The sequence below is a fragment of the Mustelus asterias genome, chromosome 26 (genome assembly GCF_964213995.1).
Source record: "Mustelus asterias chromosome 26, sMusAst1.hap1.1, whole genome shotgun sequence".
Taxonomy (NCBI): Eukaryota; Metazoa; Chordata; class Chondrichthyes; order Carcharhiniformes; family Triakidae; genus Mustelus; species Mustelus asterias.
This window is the reverse complement of record NC_135826.1, coordinates 25,763,271-25,778,442: the sequence shown is the minus strand read 5'-3', so window position 1 is coordinate 25,778,442 and position 15,172 is coordinate 25,763,271. Positions and strand designations below refer to the sequence as shown.

General features: G+C 40.5%; 1 protein-coding gene across 2 annotated transcripts in view; it reads left to right on the top strand.

The window, feature by feature from the left end:
- stk11 (serine/threonine kinase 11) overlaps nucleotides 1-15,172 on the top strand; it is a 148,995-nt gene that overhangs the window by 77,272 nt on the left and 56,551 nt on the right. For both annotated transcript variants that reach the window (XM_078198304.1, XM_078198305.1), the window contains exon 8: nucleotides 6,000-6,190. In XM_078198304.1, the coding sequence (XP_078054430.1) occupies nucleotides 6,000-6,190 (191 nt within the window). The remainder of the gene's footprint in view (nucleotides 1-5,999; nucleotides 6,191-15,172) is intronic.

The following is a 15,172-nucleotide window of genomic DNA, read 5'->3' as shown; positions in this document are numbered from 1 at the left end:
AGCAACTTGCAGCAAACTCTTATTATCAAATCCGGAAGTTTAGTTTCAAATAATCTCGCACCAATATGAAGCAAGAGGGATAGAAAAGAGTGTGTTTTAACAACTATGAATAATTTAACAGCGAAAAAGAACCACAAAGTTAGATAGCAGCTCACATGATTTCCAGAGTCCATAAAGTAATGATTATCTGATATCTGGATTTGGCTTTAGTTTTATAATGTCCCAGTCATGCCTCGGAGTTATCCAGATCGATGGCCTGTTGTAGGTAGCTATTGTCTTGGTAGACCCTCGGACTCTGCTAGAGGGTTTAACTGATAAACATCTAAATGATGCCCATTTCCTTTCAATAATTAAAATAAAGGCAAAATACTGCGGATGTTGGAAATCCGAAATAAAAACTGAAAACACTGGAAAAACTCTATCTGGCAGCACCTGTGGAGAGAGAAACCGAGTTAATGTTTAGAGTCCGTATGAATTCTTCAGAGAAGTTTTCCTTGGAAAGGGGAAGGTTAATAGAAAATTTGATAGAGGTGTTCAAAATCATGAAGGGATGGACAAAGTAGATATGGAGGACCTGTTCCCACTTATAAAAGGATTGAGAACGAGAAGACACAAATTTATAGTAATTTGCACAAAAAAAAGCAAATGTGATTTACTGGTTTGGGTCCAGAATACAATGGGAGCTTGGGCATATGGTGGAGGCAGATTCAATCGAGGCATTTAAGAAAGCATTAAATGATTATTTGACTAGAAACAATGTTCTGGGTATGGGGCAAAGGCAGGTCATAGAGGTTTACAGCATGGAAACAGGCCCTTCAGCCCAACTTGTCCATGCCGCTATTTTTTTTAAAAACCCCTAAGCTAATCCCAATTGCCCGCATTTGGCCCATATCCCTCTATATCCATCGTACCCATGTAACTATGCAAATGTTTTTTAAAAGATAAAATTGTACCCGCCTCTACTACTACCTCTGGCAGCTTGTTCCAGACACTCACCATCCTCTGTGTGAAAAATATTGCTCCTCTGGACACTTTGTATATCTCCCCTCTCACCTTAAACCTATGCCCTCTAGTTTTAGACTCCCCTACCTTTGGGAAAAGATATTGACTATCTACCTTGTCTATGCCCCTCATTATTTTATAGACCTTTATAAGGTCACCCCTCAGCCTCCTACGCTCCAGAGAAAGAAGTCCCAGTCTATTCAGCCTCTCATAACTCAATCCATCAAGTCCCGGTAGCATCCCAGTAAATCTTTTCTGCACTCTTTCTAGTTTAATAATATCCTTTCCATAATAGAGTGACCAGAATTGCACACAGTATTCCAAGTGTGGCCTTACCAATATCTTGTACAACTTCAACAAGACGTCCCAACTCCTGTATTCAATGTTCTGACCAAAGAAACCAAGCATGCTGAATGCCTTCTTCACCACTCTGTCCACCTGTGACTCCACTTTCAAGGAGCTATGAACATGTACCCCTAGATCTCTTTGTTCTGTAACTCTCCCCACTGCCCTACCATTAACTGAGTAAGTCTTGCCCTGGTTCAATCTACCAAAATGCATCACCTCGCATTTGTCTAAATTAAACTCCATCTGCCATTCGTCAGCCCACTGACCCAATTGATCAAGATCCCATTGCAATTGGAGATAACTTTCTTCACTGTCCACTATGCCACCAAACTTGGTGTCATCTGCAAACTTAATAACCATGTCCCCTATATTCTCATCCAAATCATTAATATAAATAACAAATAACAGTGGACCCAGCACCGATCCCTGAGGCACACTGCTGGTCACAGGCCTCCAGTTTGAAAAACAACTCTCTACAACCACCCTCTGGCTTCTGTCATCAAGCCAATTTTGTATCCATTTAGATACCTCACCCTGGATCCTGTGAGATTTATGAGGTGAATGGCACTAAATCATAATGCTCATTTGGAAAGCCGGTACAGATGGGTTGAATGGCCTCCTTCTGCACTGTAACAATTCTATTCCTTTCAATACCTCCTTTTAGAACTGGACCTTGATTGTCCTAGGTGTGAGTTTCAATTAGCAACCTGTCAGGGCATGTCTCCAGTGCAATCCATGTAAGGCTTTAGTGGCCACCTTACACTTCGAGCCATCAGGTGATTTGTGTTGGCTATCTTTTGGTTCAGTAAAGTTCATTTTTAAATAATTAAAAAGGAATAAAGTTTGATTTACAATAGTTTATGATTTTCATGTCATAGGGGCATGCCACCATGTTGTAGAAAAGTCTCATTCCAGTGAACATCTGATTAAAGTGTTCAAACATTCTTAAAATTGTCTATGTGCTGCTTATAAAGTTGATTCCTGGACAGTGAGCAGGTGGCTTTTCTTAATGCAGGAGTGGAATTTCCTGAAGGGCTTTTCCACCAAACGCTCGAAAGGATTCCGTTTCCTATTCAAATATTACAGCCTTAGTTTGGAAAGTACTTTGATTTTTAATAAAATTATGGGGTAGAAAGGGAAATAATGTCCCTTCATACCGCTCTCATGAGCTAGTTCCTTTCTGTTCTTCCCCATTTCCTTCATTTCGCCCTCCTTCCTTGTCCCACCTCTCTGCCTTGAACATTCCCATTTCCTTCATTGTTGCTCACTACTGTTAGTTTCTTTTAGCGTTTCTGCTGTTCCATTTTGAACACACACTGCTCTTCCTCCATTCTTGAGTACCATTGAGGCACTGTCAAATGCTTAAAAAACTTAAAGCCAATTCCTGACAAAAGAGTTTAAAGGGTTAGATTTCAGTATCTGATGGGGTGGAGTAATAAGAACATAAGAACTAGGACAGGGGTAGACCATTTGGCCCTTCGAGCCTGTCCCGCCATTCAATAAGATTATGGCTGATTATTTTGTGGACTCGGCTTCACTTACCCGCCCGCTCACCATAACCCTTAATTCATTTACTGTTTAAAAATGTGTCTATTCATTGCCTTAAAAACATTCAACTAGGTAGCCACAACTGCTTCACTGGGCAGGGAATTGCACAGATTCACAACTCTTTGGCGAAGACGTTCCTCCTCAACTTAGTCTTAAGTGATTGTTCCCACCCTGTCTGTGTGGTACACTAAATGTGCAGGTGATTCTCATTACATCAGTGGCTGACACATGGGGAATAAGATGCTTGAGTGTGGGTAGTTATTGTCTTCCAAACCCCCCTCCAGTTATACAACTAGAGCAAGAAATAATTTTGCAATGCTAACAGCGCAATACCCTTTAAAACAAGTCTTTCCATGATAAGGCATTGCATTATGAGGGAGTATGTATGAAGATAACGTAAAACAGAATGATGCCAGAATGATCTGAATAACTGGAAGGTTTGTGCAGTCTGCTTTTAAATGAAGATTTTTTAAAAATCATAAGCTATCGGGCTAATAGGCTAGAACAATTTCAAAAAGCAATGGAAATACTCTGGTTGATGTGGAATCACTGATGCTTATTTCTACATGCAAAGCACTTTAGTTCTTGGAAGAGTCCGAGTCATGAAGATCATAAATATCATTTGTAAGTTTAATATGCAGTTGCATTTGAGCTTTTTTATGTAACTTGCATTAGCTTGCATTAAAATGCTTGGAATAGTGTGTATTGTTTATTTAACCATCCTCCAAGATATGGGGAGAAAAAAACCAGAGGGCTTGGGCTAAGGGTGAAAGGAGAAAAGTTTAAAGGGAATATTAGAGGGGGGCTTCTTCATGCAGAGAGTGGTGGGAGTGTGGAATGAGCTGCCGGATAAAGTGGTAAATGCGGGGTCACTTTTAACATTTAAGAAAAACTTGGACGGGTTCATGGATGAGAGGGGTGTGGAGGGATATGGTCCAAGTGCAGGTCAGTGGGACTAGGCAAAAAATGGTTCGGCACAGACAAGAAGGGCCAAAAGGCCTGTTTCTGAGCTGTAATTTTCTATGGTTCTATATGCTTGTATAGAGTAGCTGGTGCTGTTGCTTGAAATATAATCATTTAATATTAATTACTGTGCTTACAGTACATCAAAAGCCTGCTGTTTTTCACAGGTCCCTCATTAAGGGAAGACTTTTAAATCAGTGACTTCCTGTTTGAAGGATGTCAGCCCAAGGGTGAATGAATTAATTGATGAAAGATTAGTGAGAGACTAGAAAATTAAGGTACCTCGCACAGGATGTCAAATTAATTTTGGCATTACAGATCAGTCAGAGAGAGACTTTAACAGCACTATAATTTACCCTCTAGGGAAATTTGCCACTGCCAAAAAAGGAAAATGTCTGAAATGTTAATTGTAAACGAACAGTGCATCTAAACTTGCTAAAATGTCTGGTGTGTCCTCATTGTTGAGTTTTTGAATTATTTGCTACAATAGTCCACCCCACATGTTTATTCCTTAAGTATCATATTTATAGCTTAATTATTTTTTCTCTTAGTTTGGGAGTGCACAGAAACAGCTGTCGTGTTGAAATTTGCAGTTTACTTTCTAATTCTCAACCAGCAAATTGTACATAGAAACATGGAAAATAGAAGCAGGAGTAGGCCATTCGGCCCTTCGAACCTGTTCCACCATTCATTTTCAACATGACTGATCATAAAATTCAGTATCCTGATCCCGCCCCACATCCCTTAATCACACTGGACCATGGGTAGTGTTCCATGCACAATTTAACTATTTAATTATGACTGAGTATCGTATGATTTTTCCAAATGAACTCTTGTAGGTTACATACTGTCCTGAATTTTGTTTAGGGGTGGATTGAAGGTAAGCTGTCAATAGCCACCATTAATACCTGTCGAAAACTGACTACTTTTGAAATGTCGAGCAGGTTAGCACAAAAAGCTTGAAGTGGTCCGTCACTCAGGGCTCTGACTAGATGGCACTGTGCCCCCATGTCCTTCTTTCCTGAACCAACAATTATTGAGAACTAAACTTTTCTGCTCCGATGTTAATTAGAAATGCCATGGAAAGTTACACTTTGTTTAATTGTGTGTAACTTGATTGTTAATGGCAATGTGATTCAGTGTTTTGATGAACAACACAACTGACCCTGAAAAGATAATGTTGTGCTGCTGTAAAATGATTAATAGATTTATTTTAAGCTAATTTTTAACAATTGTTTGAAGATGAGTTTTCTTTCTTCAAAATGTATTGGCTTCATTCCATGTGTATGTCCCAATCTTCAATTTGCTTTATGTAAACAAAAAAAGTGTGATTTTTGTTTTTTATTTTGGTGCTTTTTGTTTCCTGTTTTGGTTGCTTTGAAAGCCCTTTGTGATTAGCTGATTGGTCAGTCTGATGACATCACTCCAGCTCCATGCTGGAAATATGCAAATAGTTGCAGTACCACTGCAAGGCGATAAGGGTTGAACTTCCCGCCAGAGAGATTGCCAGGGATTTTAGCGAGCCTTAATCGAAGTCAACACCGATTGTTCGTGCTTCACTGTTGACCGCAAACTTTGTCTGTTATGTGACTTGTAGATTTTTCTCTTCCTGTTTCTTCTTCTCCGCAACAGGAAAATATCTTCAAATCAACGAACTGCAGTAGTGAGAATTGTGGGATTTTGTGTAAATCTCCACATTTGTAGCCAAGACTCCGACAATTCAGGGGAGAAACCAAGAGGTTTCTCCAATTAAACCAATTCAAAAAAAAATCAATTGTCAGATTGTAAATTCATTCCTGTCCCTCCCACCCCAAGGCAAATCTATTTACACAGAGACATTATTTTCCAACTTGGCTAGGATCCCAAGTAGATGTAACACCTTTCAATTTATATATAACTTAACTATTAGAATTTTCTCCTTGTAACATTTTTGAAAATTGAATTTTGATTTTGGAACTTGGTATGTTACTTTCTAGTTGTGTAATTAAAATGGAAGTCTATACTCAATGTTGGGTGAATAAGCTTTCTTTTCAGAACTACTGTTTTTTTAAAAATCACTCTATTGGGGAGAAAAATGTACAAAAGCTTTAAGATCTTTTTTTTAGCTCATGAAACACCCTTTTCTTCCTGAAATACAGTTGGTTTCGGAAAAAACATCCTCAGGCAGAAAATCTTGTTCCTATTCCTCCAAGCCCAGAGACCAAGGACAAGTGGAGAAGTATGACAGTGGTGCCTTACCTGGAAGACTTGCATGGTTATAATGATGAAGAAGATGAAGATCTGTTCAACGAAGATGAAATAATTTATACTCAGGATTTTACAGTACCAGGTAGGTATTTAATCTCTCAGCTGTTTCTAATGCTGCAAAATAATCAATAAGTTACCTCTCAGACAATCGTACGTTGCTGTGAATGAACATTTCAGGTCATTGACCTGAAATGCTAGCAATGTTTTTCTCTCCATGGATGCTACCAAACTGATCGTTTTCAGCATTTTCTGTTTCATATTGGGCTTCTAAATTCTGCAGTGTTTTGCTTCTATAGATTTGTATGATTTGCTAATTTAGATAATTTGCACTGTGGTTAGCAATTTGGCAAGGTGTTTTCTAAGGTCAGATAGGTTTCTGTTTTCTGCTCTTTGGGCACTTTGCCTGTACGAATGCTTAATATGCCAGTTGTAAATCTGTAATATTTTTAACGGGCATTTTAAATGTATTAATGCTTCTGTTAAAAACATTTCTGATCCTATTCAGGCTTTTTTTGTGTTTGCTGATATCATTTCATAGAATTTAACTTTTATCCATGGTAGAAGGACAGTTTTTCAGTTTTTGAGCTTTTATAGCCTTAGAATCTGTTTGAATGGAGTTGATTAACTACTGTGACACCCTAATCGCATCACTCATTTTGTGGTTGCACGTTTCACTTCAATTCGGTTAGTATAAGATCTCGCTCTGGAAGAACTGAAAGAAAGAATTTGCACTTCATACTGGAGAAATATCCTTAAAACCCCTGAAGCCTTCATCTGGGTTTAACCGAATTAAGAAGCCTGTGGCAAATTTAGTCAGATATTGGGAACTTCTTCCGATGACTGATGCATGATAAATGGATCATGAGTTCTACGACAGAGAAGCTTTCATGTGCTTTCTGCGATATGTTGTATTAGTCAATGACCTGGTAAAAGTGATCAAAGTGATTTGTTAACCAGTGTTCTTTTTTCAGGTTGTTTAATTGGCATTTTAAAGGCAAGTAACAAATTAAACCTACGGACACTTATAGACTCGATAGCATTCTCTTCAGCCGTAACAAAATAGGTACATAACTGGTAAGAAAGCTGCAAAGTAGTCTTCCTCATTTACTTAGCCTATCTTATTAGTATGGCAAGCCAATGTGTTCATTGGTATTCAGCTTTTGGCTTGCTGTTCAAACAAGTGGCAGGTGAAGCTGGATAAATTAATGGAATAGATTATCGCAGAAAATTTATTAGAGTGATGCATACAGTTGGAGAGATTTTTAAATAGAGCAAAAATGTGATTACAAATAAATGTTATTTTAATAATGAAGTTAGTTTTACATCATTGCCCATTCAGTGATCAACTACGTGAATATTCAAGTGTGTGCAATATATCCACCATTAAGGATGTCCCGATGTTTATCTGTAGGAAAATTAAATGATATAAATTTGTGTTTATTTATTAGTCACAAGTAGGCTTCAATTAACACTGCAATGAAGTTACTGTGAAAATCCCTTAGTCGCCACACTCCAGCACCTGTTCGGGTACACTTAGGGGCAACTTAGCATGGCCAATGCTAAGTCTTTCAAACTATGGGAAGAAACCGGAGCACTTGGAGGGAACCCACGCAGATACTGGGCAAGCGTGCAGATTCCGCACAGAAAGTGACCCAAGCTGGGAATCGAACCTGGGTCCCTGGCGCTGTGAGGCAGCAGTGCTAACCACTGTACCCCTGTGCTGCTCAAGTTAAGAATATATTGTTTAAAATATATTAAGATAGAATTGTGATACATTCACAGTTTATTCCACACTATCGTGGATCCACTCAGTCAATAAATCTCTGGTTGTAAGATCAGATTTTTGCAGAGAATCATCAAGCAGTAAAAGTTTCAGAAATGCATCTGACCATGTTAAAGGTAAAAAGCTTCTGTCAGAAATGTTGCTTGACAATGGTAAGCTAGATTACTCCAAGTTTCTCGATCATCCACATTGTTCCAGAAAATCTCAAGATCTCTAAGCTTGCCGTGGAGCACTGGCCCCCTTGGTTTGCTGCCAGAATGCCACATCCAGACAGCTACACTGTTCCAAAACGCCTCCGGAGCCATGGAGACCAAATCTCAAATAGACCTTAACAGGCCTATAATGAGCTCAGTTGGCTACCTGTGGCAAGGGTTGGGTAACCCTGCAGCTTCTGTACTGCAAATTACAGATTGCATCGTTTTGTAAAATGTGCCACTCTTCAAAGTACACTTGTTTCCAGTATATTGTGGAATGGACTGCCTGCAGTGATAGTGGAGTCAGACACTTTAGGAACATTTAAGCGGTTATTGGATAGGCACATGGAACACACCAGGATGATAGGGAGTGGGATAGCTTGATCTTGCTTTCAGATAAAGCTCGGCACAACATCGTGGGCCGAAGGGCCTGTTCTGTGCTGTACTGTTCTATATAGACTGGCAAACAACAGTTTGCCCCATTTAAAGTTTAGGAAAATTAGAACCTCAAGACCCAAGCACCCTTTATTCAGATGTTAGCATGTCGACAAGACTATTTTATCATGGGCTTCATGATCAAACCCAATCGAATTCTTGATGAACATTCACATTACCTTCACTTCACAAACCTTCACTTCCAGTTGGTGTTTCTGGATAGATATCAGGGACAGGCAACCCTTTTCCTTTTCTTTTTCCTTGTCCCTATTCTTTGGACTGATAGGCCAATTGCCTTGCTATAACTCTGCCTGAGGTAAACATTGACTGGGGACTGAAGCTGGACCTTCCTGACCTGTATCACTCAGGATTGTCTCTTAAATCCATTAGTCATCAAGAAACAAAACCATCCCTTCAACAGAAATATGCACATGCAGTCCAATCAAGTGTAGGAAAGCTTTCCCCCTAAGGGGCGAGTAAGTATGACTTCTGATTTGATTGGAATGTCAACTAAAGGGGTAGTTGTTTGAAGTCGCTGTGTTCAGGTTTAAAACTGACATTGTAAATAGTCTTCTGGCTGGAGAAACTGTCGTCTTTTCTCAATGGAAATGAAAATTGGACACTTTCTGTCACATGGCTGATCACAACACCAGTTTTACACCCAGGCAGCAAGTGGGAAACCTGCCCGTTGTCACCCCGGTTGCCCTTTTGCTCAAATATTCTCGTAGTGGGTGGCCTTTAATCCTTTTATAATGAACAAAGTACAAAAATAAAGTTCTGATTTGCCAGTGTATATTATATCCAACAAGTTCTAATTTCCTGACTATTCTAGCAGCATGTTCTTTTGCTTAAAGTGGGCAGCTTGGTAGTTATTTTTGTCCTCTCTGAGAAATGTATATCATTTCTACATTTAAACTGATGTTTTTGAGAGTGTAACATACATACTTTCAGCCTAATGCAAATAAGGTAAATTGCTATTCAGACTTGTAAATAATATTCAAGTATTTTAATAAAATATAGTATTGATTCACACTTACTTTACCATGAATTATTTTATTTGAACCAGATTACCAGGGTCTAATAATCTTAGAAATAATTTATGAATGTACAAATAACACTTTCCACTCAGTGAATTAAGGGGCACTAGTGTGGGGCATTGAGCTTGTAATTTTGTTTTAACTTTTAGGGACAATATTGGTTGACTTTTATAATGAAATAATGTGTTCTTTAGTATCAGAAGTAACCTTTAGTATCATAACCACAGATGATCTGAGGTGGACCACATCCATCCAGTTAGTACCGAGGTTGACCTAAATTTTGAGTGAAATTCAGCATCAATAGAGGAGCACAGTGTTGATTTCTCCCACGTAGAAAAGCAAAGCACACACTTCTTAAAAAACAACCTTCTTAAAAATAACACACACATTCTAGTTGGGAGATTTGATCATGCAGTTTGGGTGGATTTAAACAATAGCAGGAGGGGGTGGGATCCACAGCAGTAGGTCAGAGAGTACAGAGACTGTGGAGAACTCAGTGAATGGGTCCAGTAAGGCTAAGAGTAATAAAACACGGAGAGTGTACAAAACACGACAGGACAGACAGTCTGAGGTGTGTTTGCTTTAACGCAAGGAATATGACAGGTAAGGCGGATGAACTTAAAGCTGGGATTACTACATGGAATTATGATGTTGTGGCAATTAGCCATAGTGGTTTTGTTGATTCATAGAATACATTGCTCTAAGGTTAAATAATTATTCTCCCGGTTTAAAAATATGCAATGTTACAAACTATTGACAGTGTGCTGAGATCACCCATCAAAACATCCCTGTTATTTTGACATCTTCCCATAATCTGCTGACATATCAGTTCCTCCACTTCACACTTGGGAGGTCTGTAGTACAATCCCAACAGTGTAATTGCACTGCTCCTGTTCCTGAGTTCGACCCATATGGCCTCACTATATGATCCCACCAAGGCGTCCTCCCTCTGTATAGCTGTGACATTCTCCCTAATTAGTAAAGCAACACCCCCACCTCTCTTGTCACCCTCTCTATCTTTCCTGAAGCATCTAAGTCCTGGAATGCTAAATTGCCCTTATTCCATCCAAATCTTCGTAATTGCCGGAACATCATGGGTCCATGTAGTAATCCAAGCTTTAAGTTAATCCACCTTACCTGTCATACTCCTTGCATTAAAGCAAACACACCTCAGACCATGTGGCCTGTCGTGTTTTGTACACTCTCCCTGTGTTTTATTTCTCTTGGCCTTACTGGGCCCATTCACTGAATTCTCCACAGTCTCCACTGTAGCCCTTTTTGACTTTTGTCTTTGGTTTCTCTGCCTTCCACTTTTTCCCCTCACTGACTTTTGTTTCTGTCCCCACTTTACTACCCTCAGACTTCCTGCATCGGTTCCCACCCTCCTGCCAGATTAGCTTAAATCCTTTCCAATAGCACTAGCAAACGCTTCCCCCTAGGACATTGGTTTCAGTCCAGAGGGTTGGGCGCTGGGTGAGGTTGGTGCCTCCTGGGCTTTGGCACCTTGGCAGTGCCAGCCTGGGCCCCCACTGCCCATGGGGCAAAGTGCCAATGCCTAGGGGGCACCTTGGCATTGCCCACTGGGCATAAGGCAGTGCCAAGGGGACAGGGCCCTTTGGGGACGATCGGAAGGGTGGGGGCTTCTGTTGCCACTCTGCAATCAGGATCGGAGGGGGGAGGAAGGGAGGCCAGTGATCAAGGCTGGCCATCGGGGTGGGTGCTGCTGGGATGGAGGGGGGGGGGGGGGTGGGGGGGCGGAGCGGGAGGTTGAGGTGGGCTCGGAGGTGTGGAGGGCAGGCAGGGGGCAAGGGCTAGGCCCAGGCATGTTTGGGAGGCCAACAATCGGGCAGTGGGGGACCTTGGAAGACTGGCGATGAGGGGTCGCGGGGCTGGCCAGCAATCGTGCTGGCCAGCAATCCGGAAGCCGGCAGACGGGCCACTACGTTTGTGCAGTGACCCGCTCAGCACTATGCTACCGACTTCTTTAGTGGGGATAGGCCCTGCCCCCTGATTTATGCTAGTGCATTCAGCAATGCACAGTGTGTGGGAAATTCATTTTTAAACTCCTGCTGAAAGAAAAGTGTGATTCACTCCAGTTTTCACATGAACTCGACACAATTTTTTTGAGAGAGAATCGCCCCCAGGATGTTTCACTCCAGTAGTAATTTCACTGACAAATTAGGGATCTTTTGTTGTGAAACAAACTTTAATAACACAGTTTAAATATAACTTTAGGAAATGAAGCAAAATAACTATTAACAGTTGAATAATGTGTATAAAATGAAAAAAAAAACACAACTTTAATTTCTAACTCATCACTATTTCAGTTCCAAATAAGCAACAGTCCTCTTACAGATTTAAATGTCACTTTAAATACAGTTAGCAACTATGAACATAATTGCTGTAATGTGTAGACATTGTTGAAGCTTTCAGAGAGAAAATGAGTTTCAGAGCAACTTGCAGAAGCCTCTGTCTTTAAACAATTCCCAGCTAGAATTCCAGCTCTAACCTGCAAACGCTTTTTATTTCTGCTACAGACCCAGCTCTGTGCATAAATCATATCACTTGACCCTATCAATCACTCTAAATCTGAAATCCCAGGGGAATTTAAGTAAACAAAAGTCCATTAACTCAAGAAAACCACTTGGAGGCTAAAATGAATAGTTATCCTGATCTCCCAGCATCTGAATTGCATTCCTTCCAGACATACCTGTAGAATAAAGCTGAATTTTTAAACATTCCCCTGAAACATTGAAAAAAAGATATTTATTCATTGAATGTTGGAAAAATTCTGGCAGCATTGGTCGAGAGAAACAGAGTTGTGTGTGTACCTTTTCAAGCTGACTACCATTAACACTCCTTTTGTCTGTGCCCATGATCATAGAATCATAGAAATCATAGAAACCCTACAGTACAGAAAGAGGCCATTCGGCCCATCGAGTCTGCACCGACCACAATCCCACCCAGGCCCTACCCCCCATATCCCTACATATTTTACCCACTAATCCCTCCAACCTACGCATCTTGGGACACTAAGGGGCAATTTTAGCATGGCCAATCAACCTAACCCGCACATCTTTGGACTGTGGGAGGAAACCGGAGCACCCGGAGGAAACCCATGCAGTCACGGGGAGAATGTGCAAACTCCACACAGACAGTGACCCAAGCCGGGAATCGAACCCAGGTCCCTGGAGCTGTGAAGCAGCAGTGCTAACCACTGTGCTACCGTGCCGCCCCATGATATCTTTGTCAAATCTCTCCTTCGCTCCCACCTATCGCTCACCACCTATTTTGCACCACTCCCTCTTCAACAGTATAAAATCCAAACATTTCTACCTCTCTTCAGCTCTGAAGAAGTCATAAGGACTCGAAACATTACCTTTGTTTCTCTCTCCAGATTCAGCCAGACCTGCTGAGTTTGTCCCAGCACTTTCTGCTTTTATTTCAGATTTCCAGCATCTGCAGCATTTTGCTTCTTCCCGCCCCCTGTTGCTTCTCCTCTTTTGAAGGCGTAGAAAGCCCATGACATGTGAAAACAAAAACTGGTGTGTACCTCATTCTCTGCAAGCCTGTCCCAGGCTTTTCCTCAGTTTTTTGATTTTTAGCAGATATTAATGAGTAGAAATTCAGTACCATCTGGCACTGAATTTTACATTCATTGCTGCTCTCATTTTGCATCTAGTATTGAAAATAATATGAAATGCCATGGACCTCTGAAATTATTAATTGATTGAACTTGTAGCTAATATAAACCAAGCTATTAGGTGACAATTTTGAGACCTGTTAAAATAAGTGAAATTTGAAGCTGTTTCATCTTTCATTTTGTGCTTGGACTACATTAGTAGAATAATTTTCTAATGGTTTTTCACAGAGCTGATAGGAGTTTGGGCTATTTTGTATTTATTAATGCAGGACACATTCAGTATATTAAAGGAAAAGTAGTTTCCAATAAATGTTTATAGAAAATGATGGATACGTACTGCATTCACTGCATTTGCCATAACATGGGGGTTGATGATGAGTGAGTCAGTTGCAGGGGTGGGTGTTGCGATTTTATCGCCTAGTTTTGAAGCAGCCTTGGCTTTGAAAGATATTCACCTTGAATCCTAATGAAGGGGAATTGTGTGGGGGAAAGAATAAACATTTCTCTGAAGCCAAACAAAGCTACAATGTTCGTGGAGTGGAGTATGCATCTTGAGAGCATTGTGACAAGTAAACAGTGAAATCAGGAAGCAGGTATTCACTCACAGAATGGTGGAAATCACAGAATACTACAGTGCAGAAGAGGCCCTTCTGCCCATCAAGTCTGCACCAACGCATGAAAGGTCTTGATCTGTCCACCTAATCCCACTTGCCAGCCCATAGCCTTGAATGTTATGACGTGGCAAGTACTCATCCTGGTACTTTTTAAAGGATATGCAGCATCCTGCCTCCACCACCCTCCCAGGCAGTGCATTCCAGACCGTCACCACCCTTTGGGTAAAAAGGTTTTCCTCAAATTCCCCCCTAAACCTCCCAACCCTCACTTTTAACTTGTGTCCCCTCATAACTGATTTTTCAACTAAAGGGAACAGTTGCTTCCTATCCACCCTGTCCAAGCCCCTCATGATCTTCAACACCTCAATCAGGTCATCCCTCAATCTTCTCTGCTCCAGAGAAAACAACCCAAGTCTATCCAACCTCTCTTTATAACTTAAATGTTCCGTCCCAGGCAACATCCTGGTAAATCTCCTCTGCCTTTATCAGGGAAGAAGAGCCATAATGAAAGAGGAGGTAATTCAACACTAGAAGGATTTACAATTGATAAGGAAAGATATTGGTAGGCAGCTTGTACCTAAAGTGGCCAAGACGCAAGGATCAGATGAGATGTATCCATGGATACTGAGGGAAGTGAGAGTGGAAATTGTAGATGCACTGATTTTAGTTTTTCAGTCTTCCTGTGAAATCTGGGATCCCGATTTCCCCTAAAGGCTGTGGATGTTTGATTGAAATTTTTAAAATGAGACTGTTTTTTGTTACGTTAGAGACATGGATCAATGGGAGTTGATGTACAGATCAACAGTGATCTGTTTGAATGGCAGAGTAGGCTCAAGTGACTAAATAACTTCCTTCTGATCTTATGAAGTATTAAATAGTGGCAAGATAAAAAGTTCCTTTGCAGGCATTCCCAGTAATTTTTGCTATTCAGCTGTCTGCTTTATTCAAGGCTTTGGGGAATAAATTGATTAAAATAATGAGGAATAGTGTAACTGAAGTTGTCTATAATTGCCTGTGTTTTGCAGTCAAAATAGTAGTACTCATCATTGACCTTTGGAGAAGGGTTCCCATTGACATCTAGCGATCTCTGTGGTGTGAATTCCTCCTTTCCCGATGGCAACTTGAATCTGGCACCAAGTTGAGGAGTTTTCCAAGCATCAAGCAACAGTGATGTCATCAAACAGGAGAAGCAGCCAATCATAGGCAGCAAACCATGTTGTGAAATGCCCTGACTAACCTTCACTTTAAGTTAAATTTTCTAGAATGCCAAGTAAATTATTCTGACAAACAGATGGGATTATGGCAGAAACTGAAATATCATGAACAAGCTTTAAAACAATATCTTAAAATGTGATTTT